This window comes from Perna viridis, chromosome 8, assembly GCF_037379345.1.
Source record: "Perna viridis isolate PV_CMFRI_1.1 ecotype Kerala chromosome 8, ASM3737934v1, whole genome shotgun sequence".
NCBI lineage: Eukaryota > Metazoa > Mollusca > Bivalvia > Mytilida > Mytilidae > Perna > Perna viridis.
Window position 1 is genome coordinate 28,891,477 of NC_142452.1, and position 24,851 is coordinate 28,916,327.

The 24,851-nt window shown below is 31.8% G+C and overlaps 1 protein-coding gene across 5 annotated transcripts; it reads left to right on the forward strand.

Annotated features, from left to right (window-relative positions):
* Positions 1-1,964: 1,964 nt before the first annotated feature.
* Positions 1,965-23,136, forward strand: LOC148610111 (UDP-N-acetylhexosamine pyrophosphorylase-like). Of its 5 annotated transcripts, none has more exons than XM_088542203.1 (11): positions 1,966-2,217; positions 3,258-3,567; positions 8,705-8,909; positions 9,572-9,747; positions 11,897-12,069; positions 13,155-13,348; positions 15,149-15,292; positions 17,243-17,428; positions 18,026-18,052; positions 19,099-19,168; positions 20,241-23,136. In XM_088542203.1, the coding sequence occupies exons 2-11, from the start codon at positions 3,291-3,293 to the stop codon at positions 20,343-20,345; spliced, it is 1,557 nt and encodes a 518-aa protein (XP_088398329.1). In that variant the 5' UTR covers positions 1,966-2,217; positions 3,258-3,290; the 3' UTR covers positions 20,346-23,136. The 5 variants fall into 5 exon arrangements, with proteins under 5 accessions (XP_088398331.1, XP_088398330.1, XP_088398329.1 ...); XM_088542201.1 differs by having other exon boundaries at positions 15,149-15,291; positions 17,236-17,428; XM_088542202.1 differs by lacking the exon at positions 1,966-2,217 and adding an exon at positions 2,440-2,513 and having other exon boundaries at positions 15,149-15,291; positions 17,236-17,428.
* Positions 23,137-24,851: the final 1,715 nt, after the last annotated feature.

A 24,851-nucleotide genomic window follows, 5' to 3' on the forward strand; every position in this document is an offset into this window, starting at 1 on the left:
TCATGAAAAAAAAAACATGAATAAAAAATGGGTCCCCTTGATATGATAGGTTATAAAAAAAACGACACCCCCCCCCCCACACACAAATTCAAAAATGAGGAGTTCCCTGCCGGTAAGAAATGGTAAGTCTATATGTTTAAAGCCAGTGTTTAGCCTCTTTTGATATCACTCTGAAACGTAAAAAAATAAAGCTAGTATAACGTGACCTTTAATAGCTAATTAATTTCGATATTTCAAACAAAGGCTTGGTCCCCAACCCAGCAAAATTTTGTGCTGACATAACAACAAACCAACCCAAAACACCCCATCTGGAAATTTCGAACCACGTCCATGAATCGTCAGTGATAATAAATGATTTATGAATTTTCTGATAAATAACATATAGTGGATATTCAAGGGAGATAATAATTAATTTTTACACAATTTTATTTCAGTAATTTAAATTTGTGTAATATTGTAAATGTAAATCTAAAGTAAAATTATAAACTAGTATTTTATCGATTAATTCTAATATGTATTTTAATTTGAATATTTATTTGCAAGATTATATATTGTACGAAACCGCGCAGTTTCATGGACATGTAAAAGATTATATTAATCTTCCAAAGAAGTGTGCGGTAACGGACAAGGTGATTGCAGTATATAAACGTGCTAAGATATACCCACTCGTTTATATCATTATCTTTGAAGACCATCTCAGATGGTTGAGTAACTAGTATGCAATAATCGGACACAGTATGGTTTCATCATTACTGGTCTACGGAGGTATAAGGAATGTGCATTTTACGGATACAACATGATTTCAAGAATAGTGAAACATAACTTTGCAATTAATGAATTAAAGGAGCATCAATGTCATTTGCGTAGTCAGGTATTAGCGATGTTTCATAATACTAAACAACTGAAAACAATTTAGGAATTTGCTTTAGTATGTGATTGGGATTCAATCTGGTCAAGAGAGATAACCCAATATTGTTTTTACTGTATATAGATTTTATTTCCAAAATAAAAGGCCTTATATGAGGCATGGTTGACAGTATAAATAATTATGATTCATGCAAAATGCTTATTACTTTATGCAATACACAAATTAACAAGTCAATAAAATTTGAAATGCTGACAATATATCAGATTGGTTATGAAACAACGACTAAATCCTGGTACATAGTATAACTTCTATTTTTGTTTGCTTTTCATTAAATCATTTTTGTCCCTTCTTTTCATCATTTTGTGTTTGTTTTATGCCGATTCATTTGATATTTGTGTTCCCCTTGTTTCCTCAAATGTTATCTGTTTTCTTCGGTTCTTTTCTCAACTGTTGTGAGCCGTCCAATCATGGGATGTCATACTTTTACCAGTCGTACATTTGTTAAAAACGTTCGAGGAAAATCGTCAGAAACTATAAGGTAAATAGATTTAAAGTAAAGCAACTGCAGTTAGCATATATTTAAGGGACATGCCCGTTGCAAGTAAAGTATGTAAGGTTAGCAGTTAAGCTTTATTTAAAGTCGGCATTGGCATATACAGAAATGACAATAGTATGAACAGAAACATTTATGGGCAGCTCTTTCACCGACTGAAAATTGTTAGCAAAACACAAACATAGGCATATAGGAATAAAATATGATAGGCACATAAGGAAACGTGTAGAAGACATACGCACATATAAACTTGAGCATATGCAAATTTATTTTAATGAAATTCAAAGAGATTACGAATTAGCTCATATCGGATCCACAATTCCAGGCTTTCAAATTCAGTGCCCATCGTGATACAAGTCGGTTAGTAGTGGCTACATATTCATTTATTCCGTCGATCTATTTTTTTTCTTTTTGTGATTGTAATTGTAACCTTTTATATTTTTCACCACACCAGGTGAAAACTTGAATATTTCTTAGCGATTTATTGATTTGGGATCGAAGCTAACTTGGGGCGAAATGGGGAATAATTTATCCGTTCCGCATACCGATGTTGATTTTATAATTTTTTCTACCCTCAACTTGGGCAGAATAATCAAACAAGTTTATCTGCATGTCCTTAAATGCAGTATAGATAAAGTTGTCATTTTCCTTTCTATGATTGTTTAAATAGATCCGAGACACCTGTAATCAACGAGGAACATTAAAACAAACGGCGTGATTGTGAATTTGACACCGGACACGTTTTACTTCCGGGACAACGAAATTCGTCTGCATATTTAGATTAGGTAGCAAACAGGTAAGCTGCTATATTCTTGTTCTATCTGTATATTGCATGCCATTCGTTTCACATTGTACTTAACGAAACTTCATTATATACAGCATTGGATGTCATTAATGAGAAATTTATGAATCTCGAAATTTTATTTCATTTATATTTGTTTTTAATAATATTATAAATACATACACAATCATGATCACATTAAATTTACAAGTGCTTTCCTGCTTCATCCAATTATATCATTTGACTCTTCATTGTGACCATACCTATTGACATTGCTGGCTTTGCTTATATGTGAGTTCATTAGCTGCTCAGTAAGTAATTACTGTCATATACTGTTTTGGGAAACTATTTTTTATTATGATTTGTTACCTCTTTGTCACAAAAATATAATATTTGAAATGTGCCACTCAAACATTATGATTATCAGGACTACTTACACTTCTGATTCTGAAGCAAATAACTAATAAGGCAATATTTTCAACAAGTACAGTGTGTTTGATCATTGACATTTGACAGAACTTTCTTAATGATACGTCAACTTATAAAAAAGGGTTTTTTCCTTTTATCATGCTGTTCAAATCAGTCAGAGTTCTAAAGAGCCAAAATTTCACAAATCTTGTGTTTATTCCAAAGTGTAAATATATTTATGTATTCATTTTATGTTTTCATAATAAATTTATAAGAATATGGTTTATTTTACATTTAACCATGTAAAAAACCTGAAAATCATAAGTTTTATGGTTAGGATAACATGAAAGGTCTTTGTTCAATTCACACTGTTTATTTGACTTGTATGTTGAATATGTTATATATAATCATCTTTACATTTCTTAATCTAAAAAGATGTGAAATCTTAAAATTTACTTCATTTTTAATAAAATGATATGCTAAAAACTTGACTTAATTCTTCACCTCTGCCATGTTGTTTGCTCATTGATGCATTGTACTTCACTCACTTTTGTATCAATTTTGTAAACAGTTCAATATAAAAAAGAAGGGGAAAAATGTGAAGTGCATTGCTTGAATAACATATGATATTGCCCATTTCTTTCTAGGTCAGGTGCAATTTAAAGTCATTAGATTACAGAATGGATATCAATGGTCTTAGAAGTAAACTGTCTGAGCATGGACAGGAACACTTGTTACAATATTGGGATAATCTTTCAGAGGACGAGAAAGCCCAACTATTAAATGATCTAAATAGACTGAACTATGGTGATATAAATAGATACTTTAAAGCCGCTCAGGAAACATTGAATTCTGCTTCTACCAAAATTGATGACCAACTACAGCCTCTACCTCCAGATGTTTGTGGAAGGATCACAGCAACAAGTCAGGATACTCTAAATAACTACCAAGCAAAAGGTATACACATTCAAAGATTTTAACCTTTAATTATTCACCCTACTGCATGACACGATTTTCTCGTCTTATTAAAATGAACATTAAAGAGATTGCAAAAAAAATCATTCAGAAACATTTGGGTGTGCTAGTCACAATTTTATTTTGCTTCATTTCTTCTTTCTGGCATTGTATAAAAGTATGTTATAAAAGTTGGAAATTGCAATCCTTTAGGTATCTTATACCTCTGTAATTTATTACGGAAAATATTCTTAATATCAGGACTTTGCTTAACTCAGTTAGGTGAATGTGCTTCATCTGACATTTCAAAATGGAAATGCACTGTAACTTACAGGCATGCAATTTTATATGGGGACAAGGGTTTTCTTAAATAAATTTATTTATATCTTTACTACTACTTGTAGTTTGATAAGCAGTTCTAAGATTAAAAGACAAATAAGCAAACTTCTTGTCTTTTACTAGTACAAAGTATTATATATACTTCTTTGTGTTGCTTCTCCTCTATCACTGCAATAGATATTACATGTATTATTTAGATTTTTACCAGTTGTATATATATACATGGATTTACTTTGATGAGAATTAAGTGTCAGTCTCTAAGAATCAGGCAGTTGGTGAAACACTGTATGTAAAAACACACCATTTTAAAAGTTTAATTTTGACTATTTGCACCATCAGAATCAGGGGGAAAAAAAAAGATTTTCCATATCATTTTGGTAGACTGAATTAAAATACATGGAAAATAATCATTTCAAGGGCAGATAACTCTGTCAGAGTCCTATTTTTTTTTCTAACATTCTATTGAAAAATTTATGAACAAATTCAGTGGTGCAGGGATCAAATATAGGTCTTTTCAAATAGAGAAAGCATTCTTGAGTGAAATTGCATTGTCAGACCGGTGGGGTTTTGACATAAATGTTACTGATTTTTCCCAGTTTGCCTGAGTCTTTAAAGTACATGTACTTACATGTAAGCTTTCTTGTGAGGCCATCCTTTAAATATTCTTGGTTTGCTGTTTATTAAATGTTAGTGCATGCAAAATCACATGGAATTACAAAATCTGCTTTTGATAAACATACATGTACATGGTGACTGAGTATGAAGGTAGATATGTGTAATTTGCATGTTTGTGTGCCTAACAATTTGGCCTGATATTGCATGTGAAGATTTTTCTTGCTTAAAACAATTGAAAATATACTGAAAGAATTATATTCATTTCCTGCTTTAAAAAATGTGAAATAGGTTAAATGTAAATTTAATTGTATCAAGTTTAAACATTATTCAAAGTTTAAAGATTTGTCAATTTTAAACCCCCTCTAATTCTTCTATGAATTTCAATCCTGTGAAAATTCCTGTGATTTTCTGTCTGATCATTCCTGTTGTTAATAACTAAGATTCCTAAGGATATGTTCTACTCTGATGTAACTATTGTTCACAAATTACATTTGTAATAGATAAAAGATATAAACTTTCATAATAGAATTTAACTTTTAAACCAGGTAGTAATAAATTAAAATCACTCTAGTGTGATAAGGCCAAATGAACCATGAACCCGGTAGCTTAGATATACATATCAGTTAATCTATTATACTCCAAAAAATACCAATACTTCCTTTTAGATATGTAATGATTGATTTTATACCATTTTATCCTTTTACCTTGTCCTTAAATACTTTAAACTATCACATTAATTAAGTATTTAAACTTATCAGTAAATAAATAATGTGTTGTAAACTATGTCTTTAAGGTTGAAATTCCTATAAGACGTTGACTCAAGCAATAAAATACAAGAAGAGGACACTGTTGTGTCTCAATTTTAAGCCAACCTCTCCTTTTTTTTAGTTTGATACTGTCTTGGGGCACTAAATTGTTCACAGTAAAAAAAATCTACCAATGAACTATAGCCCTGCACTAAAAACACCATCCCAGAGAATGATGGTGGATAATTTATTAACCTATTAGGCCTCTACAGATGAAGCTTTTACTGTCAGCCCTAAAAAAATCATGGCCTCAGGCTGAAAGGCATGTGCTAATAATTCTGGTGCAGATCCAGAGGTCTTTGAAAGGTGGTGTTCTAGGCAATGCAGTTTGATACTGTTGAGACATTGTCTAGGAGTTTTTATTACACACTTAATTATTGTACATCTCTGAAAATTTACAATACATGTAAACAATGTACAAGTTCATTCCAGGTTATCATGATAAGTCCATTAAATATAGGGTAATAAGTACAATGTGATGTTCACATTGCTTGCTCGCTAGGTGTAGATCTATGGTGGTGTTGATGAATCGGATACCGTAGGATGATGTTTGTTCTCATAGTCTACTAAAACTTCGTGATGAATTAAACAAAAGCTTCACTCCCAAATTACTGTTGTGAATCATGTGTTACTAACCAATATGATGTTTGCAGTGATTGGGATAAAGAAAAAAATAAAAACAGGGCATTTGTAATGATCTTCATTATTTCAATGGACTGTTCTCTAACATTCTTTGTAAAAATTTCTGATTTTAAATGGGACATTTTCAGCTTGAATGAGAAAATTGGCACATGACACCCTCTAATCCCAATATCCATGTTTGTTTGACAGATGTATCATTCAAATAAACTTGTATTAGCTGTGCTACATGCATTTCAAATTTTTTTAAGGGAGAGCATTGCTAAGAAGAGCACTATGCTTCATTCATGAGTTCCTATCCGCATATACATATTTCCAAATTTTTCACAAGTGATATTGTTCAAAACTGTTACCTTTTTTTTTGCTTTGTTTAGGTACCAGTCCATATAAAATTCAGACACTGCAAATGGTAGAGATGATTCATGGCGCAGAAATGTCCATCAAACAAATTAAAAAATGTTATCTTATAGACAGAAACTGTTTAAATCAATTTATTCAATGCAGTTACTAAATTTAAAACCAAATCCTATAACATTTCCAAGAAAAAATGGATAAATCCTTTGTTTAAATGACACCAGATGTTTAGATAACAGTTAAGATGATACATACCAAGTATGTCTTTGTCTGCTTCTGAGAAATTGAAAAAAAAACATTTGCATTTTGTACACGAGAAAAAAATCTCTCTTTCTGGTATTGGTTTTATAAATTTTGAATAAAATTTCCATGAAGGAGTATTAGTTAACAAGATGAAAATTTGCAGATCCAGGGTTCTGAGACTCTCTTCTTTGTTTGTACCATCCTTTATCAAAATATCTAGATATCTGGACCCTGCATGTTCAATTAATATGTACCTGTAGGCACTATAGTTCTATAGTTCAAACAAGTTTATACATGTACATGCACATGTATTCACAGTACCTTACATGTACCAAAACTAATTAATAAGAAAGAGAGGATAATCCTGGCAAAACAGATATTCAAACACCTCTTAGATTACAAGAAACGAAATTTAATACTTCCAAGCCCTTAAGGAGTGAGCTGTCAACTGCATAAGCAAGGCTGTGCATTTAATGTTTGACTCCAACTATTAAACTTCAACTAGAAGTGAAAAAAAAATACCAATTTTATACTCTAATTTATTGATATAGGTATACTATGGCAAAGTTTTCTATTGTCAGCCTATTAACATTGAACAACTACTCAAAAATGTATTGAAGGATTTTAATGACAAAGTAATATTCAGTAGAATATTTGTCTGGAAAAAATGCTCTCAAAAATAGATTTAGACTGTCAATACACTATTTTGGAAGAAATTTTGTGAAGAGATCATTATCTGGTTTTATCTACGGTACAAGAATTTTTAATTGACATTTTGAGAACTTCAAATTTTAGGTAGGCAGTTTTTATCTCAATAAGCTGATGCCTTTTCCAATCAGACCCCAGCTTAATGCTTTAAAATACATATACAAATGTAGGTGTCCACACATGGTATTTTTTCAAGGCTTATCTGACTAAACAAAAAGCAATTCTGTTATATAGAAAATGGGCCCTCATGACTTGATGTAACACCTTGTCTTTATGATTTAATGGCTAGTCAATATTAGATTGTTTAAGGACAAGTCTTACTTTTATTTGTCTGGCCAAAGGGATAAACTGATGCAAACATTGTAAATCACACATGTACATAGATAGTTTTATTGACATAGGATAAAAATATCTTTATCGAACCTGTAAGACAACAAGATTGTGGGAGTCTATGATTAAAATTACAATCTTACTTTCAGCATTGTTGAACTCTTACATCAAAAAAGATAATTTTGAGATATTTCAAACTAAAGAGATTTATTGCAAGTCATTCTTATATTATCAACAGTACTTTTAAATTTAGAAGAACTAATCTGTAGGTGTTGGACAGCAGAGATTGTTCATACTAAAGTACAAAAAAAGGAACCAAGGAAAATGATTACTGAAAAAAGAGAATAAAAACCATAGTATATAATATACAATATCCCATTACCTGAAAGATTTCAAATATTTAACAGTTATGACACTAAGGGTCTTACGGTAGTATGAATTGGTTGCATGAAGAAAGGTTGTGGATGAGGTGTTTATTATTTTTATTTTAAATGAAAAACCAGTATTGTTGTATACTGGGATTTGAGGCAAAGTATCATAAACCAATTTCTATACTATGGTTATACATTCATGGTGGTTTTTTCTGTTTTAAGAGCAAAAATATTAATAAGGCTGTTTCACATTGCCAGAAGCATGATTATTTTCCCAAATTTTCACTTTAAATTCCCAAGTCCTGCTATTGACTTTTTTCAATATGACATGTCAGGGCTCACCAAATAAGGTGAGAAATTTTCTATTTCTACCTTTTGAAAAAACTCTAAAATTCACTTTTTCGTCACTTCTTATCTTTTGGGACTCATGTAACCAGCTGCATGATGAATGATAATATAATTGTCTAACAAATTTCCCAGTTAGTTATATATTTTGATAATTTTTCCAAAACTGAAATGTGCAGGCACCTTATAAAAACATCTCTGTATTAAAGTACATGTAAGCATTGATGAACCAGAGAACTATATCACAAAACTTAAGAAAGTGTATTTCTTCCTAATATCTGTCTGTTTTCCATGTCTGGTCTTTGTCCCTGGATTACATTCTTTTGATTACCACTATAACCTTGGTTCCCTTGATTACTCCTTAATAACATTGTCTTTAATATTTTCAAGGCTTGGAAGAAATGGGGCACAATAGAGTTGCTGTTCTTCTGCTGGCAGGAGGACAGGGCACCAGGTTGGGTGTTCCATATCCCAAGGGTATGTACAATGTAGGCCTACCCTCAGGGAAGACCTTGTACCACCTGCAGGCTGAGAGGATACTCAGGTTACAGAGAATGGCACAAAAACAGACTGGCAACACTTGTGTTATTCCATGGTAATTGAATGAATACTGTAAATTCACAAATATTGCAATGTTTTTATTTTTGCGAAAAGTGTTACTGATGTAAAAATCATAATAATTCAATATGGAATTTTAAACAATACTGGTATAGATCGAGTATTTCTCAAAATCGTAAAAAAAAAGATATCCCATTTTCAGCTTTAAGGACAAAAGCATGATAATTAATTCATGTAATAATTTCTTATATAAAAATAATTACATTCTGTTAACATACTTTTATTCTGGATATTAATTTTTGTGGTTTTTGAAAAGTGGGGTAGGTCTTAAATTTTCAGGTATTTAGGTTTTGTTACGTCATTTTATTTTTAGTGGTCATTTTTCTTATCTTTGGGAACCACAGAAGTTTGAACACTCCAAAAAAATTATTCGCCACTGTATTTGCAAATACAGTTTACTGAAGACCCGACCAACCTAAACCAAAAAATGACCTATATGCTTCTAGGCACTTTAAACATCTGAAAAATAATAGATGATGTTTTAAAAAACTGTTCTGTGAAAGAAATAAACTTATCATGTTCACATAGTTAGAGTAATTTGAGTGATGAATTATTTAAAAATGCTGAAATATTTGCCGTCTCTTAATTTGCTTCTCAACCCATGAGTATGTGTAATAGTTTCTCTTTCATCCTCTGTAGGTATATAATGACCAGTGAACACACTAAGCAAGCAACTGAGGATTTCTTCCAGTCGCATAATTATTTTGGGCTCCAGAAGGAGAACATTGTATTGTTTGAACAAGGTCGTCTCCCCTGCATGGATTTCAATGGAAAGATAATCTTAGAAAAACCTTATAAGGTTGCATTAGCTCCAGGTTTGTATTAGTTTAGGATAAACTTCAAGCATTAATTTCTCAAAAGTGCCAATTTGGTGGTCTTGGGGTAGTGTGCTTGCCTCAATTGCAGGATACCTGTCTGAGTCATACCGAAACTTTAAAAATTGGTAGTCACTGATTCTCTGTCAAGCACACAATATTTACGAGATAGAATGACAACTGGCTGACTTGGAGTCTGAATGACCTATCTGAGTGGAGTGTTTGCTTTACTGCCAGCTATTGGTTCTGTGAACTGGCAAAATAAAGATCCAATTTTGTGTGTGTAAGGTTGCTTATCCTACCGGTGCACCTGGTCCATGCTCGCAGTTTTTAGTGGAGTACTAGTTGCTCATTTGCTTTTGTTACTTTGTATGTATGATTTTAGTTTCTTTATGTTCTTTGTTGTGTATGTCTGTTTTCCATGTCTGGTCTTTGTCCCTGGATTACATTCGTTTGATTACCGCTATAAACTTGGTTCCCTTGATTACTCTTTGATTACCGCTATAACCTTGGTTTCCTTGATTACTCTGTCAGACCAGGAAAAAGCTTAGTCTGTTCAATTTGTCAAAATGTTCTTCTGAAATGCATAAAATATCTGTCATAGGATGTTAAACCACAATCAATGGATTAATTTAGTGTAAGGTTAATAGTTAGTATGAAGTTACAATATAAAAAAGAGCCTTGTGATGTCAATACTTTATACAATTTTACAATTACTAATTTTTGGGAAATGTTAGCAATGTCAGATATTGCTTTGATAACTGCAGTTTCTCAGTGGAAAAGGACTTATGTTTATCACACACTCAAAGAGAACCCAGATATGTTTCCACATTAAGCTGAAATTCTGTTTTTATAACTCACTCTTTTGACCAACTTATCATGATAAACCACTGTCAGTGCATTTCTATTGATGAAAAGAAAATTTTCATTACAATTAGATTTTTTTTCAAAGTTGGAGACCTTATGCAGTGCTCTGGTTGTATGTAATAATTTACAGCTGAAGTAATTATATGCAGATTTAATAGTAAAAAAACTCCTCTTTCTTTCAAGAAACCCACTGTTGTTCATATGAAAAAAGCAAAATATAAACTTTTATGTATATTTTACATGTACATCTGCAATTTTAGTTCTTTAATAATTTCGGGGTTATCAAGGTTTATTGATACATGATTACTGAGTCAATACAATATACTATTATCTATTCTTACTCCAACATGTCTCACAAGGCATGCAAACATTTTAATTTTGATGTACATGTATATAATCATTCATTCAACATTTCTAATTGGGCTTTCCCAGTAGGATGATAAATTATCTTTTTTTTTTTGAAGAATGACATGCAAAACATAGTTGTATAGGAATTTCCCTGTATGTCTGTTAGTCTGTTCATACATCTAAGAAGTGAAGTTTATCTTAATCCTTAAGATGAATTTTGATGAAACTTTGTATGAAAATTTGGCATCATGTAAATTTATATGTTTGTTTAAACGCACAATAGAATCGTTCCTTTTTTTTTTTACTTTATTTCCTTGATTCATCTGTTCTTTTGATATTTTTTGTTATTAATTTATGTATTTTCATTAATTCTATTTTCTTTTTTTGTCTTTCTTCATTATTAGTTAATATTATTATTTTGCATCGTTTGTCTATCGTGCGTTTAAACGCACGTTATGAGCGTTTGTCTATTGTTCGTTTAAACACATGATAGAATTGTTCGTTTATGGTGCGTTTGGTATCGTTTAGGTATCGTGCATGCGGGAAACCTTAACGTCTCAAGGGGTGTATTAGTTGCTGAAGATTTTTAATGTTTAGGAACCAAAGACCCATATAATACAAATGTTCTGAAGTTGGACTGATCAACAGTTACCTTCCTTCTTTGCGATGTTTATCTCTTTCCATATTTACAATGCTATGAAGCAATTAGTCATTTTCATCTAAATATATTTTATGCTCAATTTTGCCTTCTGCTCTTACCTGTCATACAATTCCTTGAAACACTTGGATGAAGTTGGTACATATTTAGTCTTTGTTATCATGGAATTACTTTGTTTTTCATTGTTTTTCTAAGCTTTGTTATTGAACTTTAAAATGGTGAAAAAAGGGGGATATCATATGCTTTAAGTGCAAATGTTTTTATTTTATTTTTCAGATGGTAATGGTGGCCTATACAAAGCCTTAGTAACACATGGTATCCTAACAGATATGGAGAAAAGAGGAATCAAACATATACATGTCTACTGTGTAGATAATATACTGGTTAAAATGGCTGATCCTGTGTTTATAGGGTTCTGTGTGGAGAAGGGAGCTAAATGTGGTGCAAAGGTAATACGAATGTGTTTTTCTTCTCTAGTCCAGTGCTATATTATACTGGTTAAAATGGCTGATCCTGTGTTTATAGGGTTCTGTGTAGAAAAGGGAGCTAAATGTGGTGCAAAGGTAATACAAATGTGTTCCTCCTCTAGTCCAGTGCTATATTACACTGGTTAAAATGGCTGATCCTGTGGTTGTAGGGTTCTGTGTAGAAAAGGGAGCTTAATGTGGTGCAGAGGTAATATAAATGTGTTTCTGTTCTAGTCCAGTGCTGTATGAATCTGACAAATGCTGTAATTATAGGGTAGGACTCACAACACATTGCAAGCCCTTAAAGTTCATTAAATAAGAACAGAATTGTACATAACCTCAATGGTCACTCAAAGGACAACCCAACATTTAGACATATGAAGGCAGAATGATAGCAAATAAACCCTCTTCTAAGTTTTTGACATGCAATAGATGTGTTAAGATAAAGTGGGGCTGAAACAGTTGGGAACTAAAATTATTTCTTCCTATTTTGTACCAACTTTTATCTCATTCTCAGTCCACCTGCTTGGTGCCACTAAAATAGCCTAATCATAATTATAACACTCATCCGCCCATCCTTTGGTTGGTATACCTATGGTTGGGAACCACAATCACCCCTACCCACACCCCCGTTTGTTGAAAAAATTTGTTACAATATTGTGCATTATAATGGCAAAAAATATCATATAGTGTAGAAAAAAACCTCTGAATTAAGACCAGCAGCCCTTTTCACAAAAAATTGTAAGAGTAAAGTTAGTCATAAGTTGTGAGGTCACAATACTTAACTCTATTATGACATCATAACTTACGACTAATTTTACACTTACGATTTTTTGTGAAAAGGGCCGCAGACATTTTCATGTGTACGTACTTACTGCTGTACACAGAAACCCAACCCAGTTTTAAATATAAAGAGATTTGTTTGGTTAAGGCAGATGTTCAGTTTACAAAGGTTTGAAAAATCATTACAAAGGGACTCCAGAAGATGTTAGGATTACACAGGTTACTGGTTATACAGGGTTTGGTTTAGACAGGTTTCACTATATTTCATGGTGTTTTTTTTTCAGGCTGTAGAAAAGACAGTGCCAACAGAAGCAGTGGGGGTAGTGTGTAAGGTAGAAGGAAATTATCAGGTTGTGGAATACAGTGAAATCACCTTACCTACAGCTCAGCTACGGAATCCTGATGGGAGACTAACATTCAACGCTGGCAATATATGCAATCATTACTTTCAGCTTGATTTCCTTCAACATGTGTCTGAGTAGGTTTATTATAGTTGTCTCCCTTTATTAGCTCACCTGACCAAAAGGCCATGTGAGCTATTACCTTCACTATGTGTCCATCGTCTGTCGTTGTCGTTCGTTAACTTTTTCAAACATCTTATACTCTGAAACTACTTGATAGAATGTAACCAGACTTTTCAAGAATATTCCTAAGGGTATTTTCAATTATCCTTGTGTGGGAATTTTTGATATGACAAAAAACATGGCTACAGTTATTAAAAATAAACCATAGGGGTCAAATGGCAGAATTTGGAAATGACTCAAAAACTGTTGGGTTAAGCCAAAATCTGGGAGAAGTAAATTTGTTCAGTGTGATGGCATGAATCTACGCCAAACTTTTCAGAAAGATCTGAATGAATGAGATATAGGTGGAATGGATTTTTTTCCTAATTTTACATTTCCAACTTTGAAAATCTTCTCCTAAGAAATTACTGGATGGATTTAAGCAAAACATCTATGCATTGGTAATTTTTATCTTGCAAAAAACATGGGGGTCAATACTAAAAATAGACCATAGGAGTCAAATTGCAGAATTTTGCACATGACTCAAAAACAATTGGGTTAAGTTAAAATTTAGGAGGGAGTAAAATTGTTCAGCATGATGAGTTGGATCTATGCCGAATTTTTTTTAAAAATGCCTGAAATGGATTTTTTTCTAGAATTTATGATAACAAATTTTGAAAATCTTCTCCTCCTAAACTATTGGATGGATTGAAAGCAAACTTGGCATGCATGCACCTTACAATATCTGTAACAATCTCTGTTTTGGGATTTTTGATCTGTCAAAAAAGAACCATGGCTATTGTTACTAAAATTAGACCTTAGGAGTCAAATTGAATATTTTTAGAAATAATTCATAAACAAATGGGTTGAGGTAAATTCTAACAGGGTTAAGTTGATCAGCATGGTAAGACCAACCTATGCCGAAATTTTCATAAAGATTTATGTTATAATATGAAAACTGGGTAAATAACTAAGATGCTCTCTATTGATGAAATGATTCTTGTGGCAATAGTAAAGTAAGGCCAAGAGTCCAGCTTTAGAAAGCTAAAAAGACTATTTTTGAAAAGGTGAGCATTTCTGGTTCTCTAGAGCTCTAGTTAATTGATGTGGTCATGATAAATGTTCACAAAAAACAGGGCCTTAAGGTTTCGAATTCTTTAAATACCTCTTAATGAATTAATGCCTGTTTTTTCTTGTTATATTTTGTCTTATGATTTGTCAATATTTATGAATAATTTCTCAAACAATAATCCATGTTTCCTGGTATGTTTATTCAATCCAAGTATTTATCTGTAAGTTTGAAATTCAGACCATCAACTTTATTATTTTTTGTTTTGAGAATTCCAAAATTCATTTCAATATGTAGATTCCTGTCAATTTTTTCTAGAAAATTAGATGTGGTTTTCTTTCCATTGAAATCTACCTAAGTTTTTATACTTTGTTCGTGTTATTGTGCATATACACTTTACTGGCAAAGTATGATAAACTGACTGATATTGAAAGAGTTTGTATGTTTTTGTTTTTGTTTTTGTTTTTTTTTGTTTTTTTTTTTTTTTTGGGGGGGGGGGGGGGGTTTGACAGGGTTTCCAAATATTTAAATTTCAAAGTAATGAGGTACTAAATCATTGAAGAATCTCTCACTTACAGATACACAAATGATTTTCTTCATAACAGTGAGCAAAATTAGTATTTATTGATATTGTGGATTATTAAATGAGAAAATAAGACCATAGTTATGTATGTTTCTATAGGTGTTTTTTTTTCTGTTTTGTCAGCCCAGCACAGGAAGAACAACTAAAGCACCATGTGGCAAAGAAGAAAATTCCATATGTAGGAAGTGACTTGTCAACCATCAAACCAACCTCACCTAATGGAATCAAAATGGAGAAATTTGTATTTGATGTCTTCCATTTTGCCAGGTATATGATTATTGTATTTTGCATTTCAAAAATTTGGAATACAGGGGTATCTTTAATCATCAGGCCTGGGTTCCATTAAAAAAACCTCAGAATAATACTTTTCTCAAATCTGGAGTTTTTCCCATATCTCCAGTTTGAGATTTTTTATGACACTGATCAATTTTCTCTTTTATTTTCAAATACAACTTTTAAATATTGTAACTAAGCCAGTTTTTTTTTTTTTTTTCACTCAATGATAAAAATACTTTAATACTGAATTTATAGATTCAAATAGTTAAGTAGTCACCTTCCTACTATCACAACATTAAAGCAATAAATACCTGTTTCTAAGTCTTATTACCTTTAGGTATATAAATGGGTCAGTGTTCTGGGATTCCTATTTCCGGTTACCCGGGGCAAGTGAAATTTGGGTCAGGGAAAGTTAGGTACTTAGTTACACTTTCCTGTGGCAAGTTGAAAACTTCATATGCTGTAAGGATTTGTTTTGTTAGGAAAGCAGTCATTGACTGTGGGGAAGTTGATTTTATATGGATTTTTCCTGAGGAAACCTCAATTTCTGAAAAATCCTAGAACACTGTGGGTTATTATGTTTAATTGGATTACATATGCTGCATACGTTGTTAGTGACAAAGACTTTGCCAAAAGTTAGATTCACTATTGGTAGTTTCGTGCAGGCCTACTATTTTGTCAAAATTTCAACTTACTATCTGAATTGCATTTCTGCATATTTAAGCTAAGTGAAGAGTAATTGCAATAATAAAATGACTGAACTGATAAAATCTAGACAGTAGTCAAAAGGAAAGTACATATAACAAATGGCAATATCAGGGTAAAAACCAGGAAGTTGAAAACCCCCAAAGGTCATGACTTGGTACACAAGGCATTTAATAATATCTAAATTCTATTATATACAGAAAATACAAGTTGTTTTTTCATACTTAAGTCACAGTTAGGGGAAAAAATTCTGCTTCTATACAGCTTTCAAGGAGTTTTACAAAAATGAGAGGATTAGGGATAATTTTTAATCCAAAAATCCAAAAATATAGTATGCAAGCTTTGAACAACGAACTATTTTGTTAGGAGTTTTAATGAAGCAGAAGGCTTTTTTGTATGTAAAGTATCTAAGAGTTCAACAAATGCACTCAATATTTACTACATAAATATGTTTCATGAAATAAGCAATTTCAACACAATTTGGCTATTTTTTTTTTGTTTATTTTCATCCTTACTCTTAGTATAAGTACTATACATGCATGAACATCATTGAAACTTTTTTTTTAATTAATGGATGCACATATTCGATTAAAGAAGTATTTTCAATTTTTTTAAACACTAGTTTTAGGAACTGATTTTGATATTTATTTAACATATCATTTGCCATCCTTTGATCTGGTTCTTACTTTGTAAGTATATACATGAAAATGTCTCCAAGCTGTCAAGCTTTCAAAAGCCACATACTTCAAATATTTTTTGAAGTAAAACAAAATTATTATTATTATTTTTGAAAGTAAAACAGTTGAAGGAAATCAGTAAAATTTGACCCTTCACAATATTGATGTTTCCTAAGTATTTCAAAATTTCAGATTTGCTAGAAATAAATTGCATGCCTACTTGATAAATGGACAAGAAAAAGTTGAAGTGGATAGTATTAACTAATACAATTTTTTTTCTTCTTTTCTCTTTCATTGTGTGTATGTGTGTGCGGTTGTGTGAATGTGTTTTTTTCCTGCATGATTGTTTATTCATCATTCCTTATCATTTGTTCTCTTCTTTACCATGCATGCATTTCCTTTCTTTTTCTGTATTTGCTATGTACTTCAATGATGACCTTCCTGAAAAAATTTTTTACAACCTTCCATGCATGATAATATTTGTCCTAAATCTTAACCCTGCATGATGTTATTTCCTTGAATGTGGTTGTGTTTGTGGTCTTTTGTGTAAATGGGACAGGAATTTTGCTGTGTGGGAAGTCCTGAGAGAAGATGAGTTCTCTCCCTTGAAGAATGCTAACACAGAGCCAAAAGACACACCTGCTACCTGTCGTCATGCTTTGCTGGACATGCATCGACGATTTCTGCTGTGCGCTGGTGGAAAATTTATTCATAGTGATGGCTCTGAGATTCCAGCTATCCAAAGGTAGGTAAAAAAAATGACAATGTCAAAATTTTGTTCCATTGTACTGATATTTGTAAAAGTATATCTTTTGCATGAGAATGAAACTCAAGAAATTGAAGACATGTTTTTATGCATGGATTCTGTTGTGTGTAAAAAATACCTTGTAAACATAAAAATGACATTTATTGATGCTTTGACAGACATTTCACTAAAAGTGGATTCTTAAATCTTCCCTAAAAAATGATACTTTCCACCCAAAACTGGGTCTACTATTTACCATATTTCGTATCAATATGAAGAGCGTGATAGCAGTATTTAAGTACATCAATCAGCATTAAAAAACGTATTTATTTAGTTGGTAGGAAACTAATTTTGAAGATTGAACTGTTGCACTACAGCGTTCAACATACCCATACAAATTATTAGAATAAGAACCACACAGTATTTAGTGTAAAAAGTTGCTCCCCCTTACACAGACTCTTACTTATTATTACTGAATTATAACTTCCATGCATGGCAGCCTCTTTGTTGAAGAATTGCATGAGTTACCTCCCTTATGACTGTTTACATGTTGCATGCATTAATATTCCTATGTTGTCTTGTTTTCTTTCCCTATAGCCAAACAAAGAATGGCAGTGGAGAGGGGTAAGTTATGTGTTTGAAGATTTAAATATCAATGATATATCTTGGCTGTAGATGTTTATGTACATGTGTATCACGACAACAGTAGTTACCCATACATTTATCAGCTTAATCATCGAAACCATTCACAGGAAATATTTTAATTAAAGCAGTTAAACCTGTCTTTACCAAATCTTGAATAATATGAAAATCTGTCAAAACCAGATACTTTTTTAAAATTCCTTTATATCAATTTTAATGTATTATGAACATTTGTAATGAGAATACTTGTCTAAAGAAAACTGAACCAATTCTGAAGTTGAAAACGGGTTAGTTTAGACAGTTATTCTTGGACATGTATTCTCTTCAGCTTGATGAGTTGTTCTGTGTCCAGACACTTTTTGGGTCACATTAACTTACTATTTACTCGATTCTAAATTGTTATGTACTTGTGCTTCATAAGTTTTTGTTAGGTAATGCCTGGAATATGTTTATTGAAATGTTATTAAAAAAACTTAAAAATAATGCAGCTTTATTACAGTAAGTTTTGCTGTGTCTGCTTTGTCATGTATCCACTTTCTGTTTACCTGTTGTTTGTATGTTTTGGGTAACAGGGGCATTGGCAAGCTCCACACATTGGCAGACTTTGTTTTCTTTCTTACTAACCACTGCAGACAGACCATTTGAAATTTTCCAGTATTTCTCAAATCAAATGTCATTTGACAGTTGGTTAATGTCATCAAAAATCATTCTCTTTTTCCTGGCATTGCAAGATTCTTGCATTTTCTGAAAGGACTGTCTGCAATGTCTAGAATTAGGATTGAAATCAGGCACCGTTCCGTGCTTCTATCATCCATGTCCTAAGGACACATCCTAATTTCCTCTGTAAACCAAAAAAATACCTATAACCTCACACTTTTGCTTTGGACTTCACTTGCATAGTTTAAGGCCATCGCTTTCCTTGTATTATGTACATTCTAAGATCAAGTTGAAGTTTTTTTTTCACAACATTTAGAACTGTGTCACAGCAAGATTTAGAATGAAATGTGTTTATTTTTCATTATTTACAGTCAAAAAGAAGCTGATGATGCCAACAATGTTATTTGTGAAATTTCTCCTCTTACTTCATACAGTGGAGAGGTAAGTGAACAAAAATGTTTTCAAAAAAGGACATATAACTTCATACTGGGGAGAAATTAGTTAGCTACAGGGCTTATTTTATACAGTGTGAAGATAGTATAGCAAGGCATGTATCATGCAGTTAAGAAGTGCATGTAAGTGAGAAAAAACTCAAAAATATGCCTTCCCTTAAAAATGTTTTTTGTTCTCATACTTCTTTGAAAAGTAAGGGAGCAAAATAAGCTTTAAAAGAGAGCATACTTCATGCACCTCTATGTTTTTACTTATAGCACTATAATGTATTTCACAGAAAGTCTTAAGTGTGTAATGACTTACCAATATGCTTTTCTTTAAGTTATGATAAGATACAAAAGTTTTGTTTTGATTCAGTATATTTCTTAACTTCAACATAAGCTCTAAAGAGCATATTACCTATTACTCATACAATTTGAGGCAAATACTGAAAAAAGACATAAAGCATATATATATATGCAATCTGAAGCATGTGGAAATAGTGTTCATTTTTATATTACTTACATAACATATATAAAACTAAGCACTAAGCATTAAGCAAGAAGACAAGAAATGAAAATTAGAAAATAAAATTTACACTAAAAGCAGAAGGAAGTTATTTGTGTGTTGATAGATGACATTTCGACCAATTCCATAACTGATTGGGTTTGTTTGTTTATCTGTTAGGATTTGCATCAAGAGGGTGTTTTAATTTTTGAAGCATATTGTGTGACAAATAATTAAATTAAAGAATCTGTATAATTGTTCAGTTCAATTATTCATTTTTATACAGTTTTACATAGGTTTAAAATGGTTTGTGATTTATTAGTAAATTTCTGGTTCAGGGACAGATGACTCATTTTAGACTGGTGTTGTATGAAAATGTATTAAAATTTGAAACCTTATTCCATCAAAATCTTGAGAAATTTGATGTTTTCAATGTCCTTCAATTTGCAAAGTTCCATGTTGAAGTATTTACTTCACTATAGTAAGAACTGTGTCAAACTGAATAACTTAAATGTTTGTTTGACAAAGATCTCCGAGAGCTATCTTGTATCAAAGTATCCTGGGTTTTTTTTAGGGCTTAGAGGATCTAGTTGGTGGAAAATCGTTTGTTCCACCCCTGTGCATTGTACAAGGACCAGATGATAAAGAACCAGCAATCCAGCAAGGGGAGAAAAGCTAATGCATACTAATCATGACTGTGGGCAGCTACTTAAAGCATTAAAAGGTTGATGGGAGCTAACTGTGATCTGGGACAGTAATATTATAATGACTGGTTATGCTTTTCTATCTGTAGACGTACTAACTGTTATATATACACATGGTTTTAATCATGGGGCTATTCCAGGAAAATTTTATCCTACCCTGGAATGCATTCTTGGAAATTAGATCTTTTGAACTTGGTCTGAAAATTTCTATTCGAGTGGAGATGAAAATTAATAGATAATTATGTGTTTTAAACTGAGCAATGCAGGATCATTGTTGTACTTATTAAATCTTATACATATATAAACTCAATTTTTATCTCTTTTCAGAATTTGAAATAGCACTTAAATATCCATACCTCAAGAGTTTTGGAAGATTTATCTCCCCTCAAAAGATTAAGACCCTTGAGATTAGAAATTTCAAATACCAAGATATGGTTAAATATCCAGGGTAGGATACATTTTTATTTAGGATAGGCATTAGGGAATTGTTACTGTTACACCTTGTATGTAAAACCATTTTATTTTATTTGTTCCTTTTGTCATAATCTTGACAATTCATATCAAAACTTATATTTGTTAATGAGACTTATATGTGTGAAATAGATGTATGTTACAATGGATTGATCTTTTCTATGTATTAGACTGCCAGTATTTCTGAAAGCTACAATTTGTTCTGGTTTTGACTGGTGAAAAGACCATTAATTTGAAGTAATAAAAAAGAAGTCTCGATTTAACTTTCTAAACTCTTCTAATTTGTAATGCATACTAAAACTTTATACAAATGATAACCCTTAAATGTAAGCTATGTTTGCATTCCATGACTATTTTTCACATAATTCAAGCAGTAAAACTGAGAACACGAGAATTTTCGCTGCTGCTTAATATCATAGATTGAGCAGATCAGTAGGTATTAGTTTTTTATGATTTGAAAGAAAATTATTGTAATGTAAAATATCGGCTTCAAATTTTATGTAAAAGAATCTCAAAAAGATGTTTCTTCTAAGATAAAATATTTATTGTTAAAGTATCAGTTGAAGATATTTTTCACAAACCAAATTTCCCTATTAAGGGGAGGTAATTCATGTTTCAAATATTTCATTTTAAAGAGAACCCGACACCATTATATTCATATGCAAGTTTTGTGTATTTCATTGTAACTGCTCAATTGTCTTATTGTTCTGTTTTGTCTAGGTTTTAATAGCCATAATTTACTTGACAGGGATATACTTAAAAAGCTCCCTTGTCCAACTGCTTAAGTTGACAACAAAAGAGTCAAAATGTATAATTTCTTACCAAAATTTTTATATTAAAATATGAATATAAAATTAAAGAAATCACATCACAATTCATTGTAGGGAGTTTGTTGTATGATTTATGTGTTTTTAGCTCACCTGGCTGACGGCCATGTGAGCTATTGCCATCACTTGGCGTCTGTCGTCATCGTTCACAATTTTTCAAAACTCTTCTCCTCTGAAACAAAACAACTTGGCCCATTGGAACCAAACTTGGTATGAATGTTCCTTGTGGTATCCTGCATAGAACTGATGTGGGGATTTTTGATCTGTCAAAAAACATGGCTGCCATTACTGAAAATAGAACATAGGTGTCAGACAGTAGTTTTTCACATATATCTCCAAAATCGTTAGGTTTAGCCAAATTCTGATGTTATAAAAGTGTTTAGCATGATGAGATCTATCTGCAGTTCAATTTTCTTTGTAATCTATGTTCCTTGGGGTATCCTGCATAGAACTGATATGGGGATTTTTGATCTGTCGAAATACATATCCGCCGTTACTAAAAATAGAACATAGGGGTCAGACAATAGTTTTTCGCATATATCTCCAAAACCGTTACGTTTAGCCAAATTCTTTCAATAGCTGAAATGATCCTTATGTTTTTATTTTAGTTATTTTATATTTTTTAACTTTATTTATTGTCCTTGACAAGGGAAAATGACAGGTATTTTTTTTTTTTTTTTTTTTTACAGTTTTCAGCCAATGTCTTGAAAACTATGATAGATTTAGACTTTCATTTACTGAAATGATCCTTATAAGTCCTATCAAAGTTTTCTTGAGTCAAAATTGTTGGACAACTTCTTGTTTAATTTATTGCCCTTGAAAGGCAAAATGCAACCAGGTGAGCGATTCATCTTGTTTTATAATTCATTTCCTTTTTTATCTCACTAGGTGTAATATATTTCTTCATGTGTTACGTCATGATACAAAGATGATTCTTTGCTGTTTCTATGGCAACCTATTAAAAAACAAGATACTTATCATACAATTTTGGTTAGTTTTGACAACTGTCCTTTTAGACCAATTGGATACAGAATTTTCTTTGCGAGTTTTTTTTTTTTTTATAATGGCTGGTTTAAAAAGGAGCTTTCTGTTTTGGCTTTATTACACTCTGGAGTACGTAGCATTCCACGTGTCAGTTGGCCTGTCACACATTTATTTTCCAAATTGTAAAATATGATATATCCCTTTGATATTTATATATTTTTATAATTTAAGCAATACTTTTGACCATAATACAGATACAGTTTGTTAATTTTTCATTTTGGAGTTATGTCCCTTTGACCACTTTTTTTTATGTGATTATTTATGGTAGTTGATGTTTACACAGGATTTATATGATAATTTTTCTTGCTTTTAATAGTGTTTAGGAAGGTTTCATTGCATTGTTTGTATTTTCATTGAAAACACAAATTGACTTTTTGGGTTGTAGTTTTTTTTTTAAGTATAACAGACTGTTTTTTTTTTTTTTTTATCTATGTCTGGTGATTATGCATATATTAATTATATTTATAGATAAACTAGAAAATAAATTATGATATATTTAAAAACAGTCTTATTTTCTTGGATATATATAACAATACAAAAAAAGCTCAGATCTATGTGACTGAAAACTCTTATTCAATCAAAAGTAAAACTAAGCTGTGCTCCATTATAAACTAGACAATAGTAATGTCTCACCAAATGAAAGCATTCAAAGGTATACCCACAAAAGTAATCAAGACTAAAGCGAAGCGAAACTTGTCAAATGTACAGTCACACCCAATCAAAAGTAATCAAGATTGTAGTGTGGTTCAACCAAAACTAGTGAAGTGTACTGACTCACCAAATTAGAAGACATCAAGATGTAGCATAGTCTATAAATTGATTAAATGTTGTCTAACCATATCAAAAGTGTGTTTTAGACAAAACTAGGTAAATATAGTCACACCAAATTAAAAGTAATCAAGGTTGTAGTGTGTACAATACAAAACTGATATACAGTGTACAGTCTCATCAAATCAAAAACCAGACTCGCCAAAATCAAGTTGTCAAAAATAGTGTTATGCAATAATGCAATAATGATCAATCAAGTGTACAGATTCCCAAATCAAAAGAATATTCTTAAATGAAGATCCATGAATCTGCCTATGGTTTTCCATTTACCAAAGACAGTGTGCATTACTCAACATGTTTTCAAGATGAGCTACCACTCCTTCAGTGTACCCAGTTAGATTTCCAGTTACCAAAGACAGTGTGCATTACTCAACAAGGTTTCAAAATGAGCTACCACTCCTTCAGTGTACCCAGTTAGATTTCCAGTTACCAAAGACAGTGTGCATTACTCAACAAGGTTTCAAAATGAGCTACCACTTCTTCAGTGTGTACCCAGTTAGATTTCCATTTACCAAAGACAGTGTACATTACTCAACAGGTTTTTAAGATGAGCTACCACTCTTTCAGTGTACCCAATTTGATTGATCTAGTCCATGGTCCCAGTTTTGGTGGATAGAAAGCAGTTTGAACTGAGTGTCTGTCCTTTACAGCAGATCATGGTTAGGTCTGTTTTCTTTGAGTAAAATACATTTATATGATTGAACAATATGTTAGATCTACACAGCATGTACAGTGTAGAATTGTGCTGCTGTACCTGTACAAACACACCTAGAACTACATACAAATATTTGCGAATAAAATGTCAGTTTAGCTAGCTTGTGTGAATTCATATTTATTTAAGATTTATATAAGATTTATTCATTCAGAGACATTATAACTGTTTTTTAGATCTATGATTTATTTCTCTGGAAGCAAATCCCCAAAAATATAATCCGAGAACATGACTTCATATTACAATTGTTTAGGAATACTATTTAAAGACCCTGTCTAATGCAGTTTTTGTTTTTAACCATGCAATTTTTTTTTTTGCTACTAAATTACTTAACAGGGGGTCCAGGATTTCAGTTTGGGGTATTTAGAATAAACGGCAGAGTGAAGCAAGGCAATAAAATTTCAATATTTTTTTCAAAAACAAAAACTGGTTAGGGGTGAAATCCAGGACCACATCTCTAGTGTAATGAAGACATAAATAGTATTGTAAACTCGGAGTTGTCTCTTCTGCAAAAGCTTAAGATATGCAGAGCCATGGCAGGTGGCTGCCCCGGACAACTTGTTTATTGCTTCTTTTTACATATAATACTAGTAATAAAA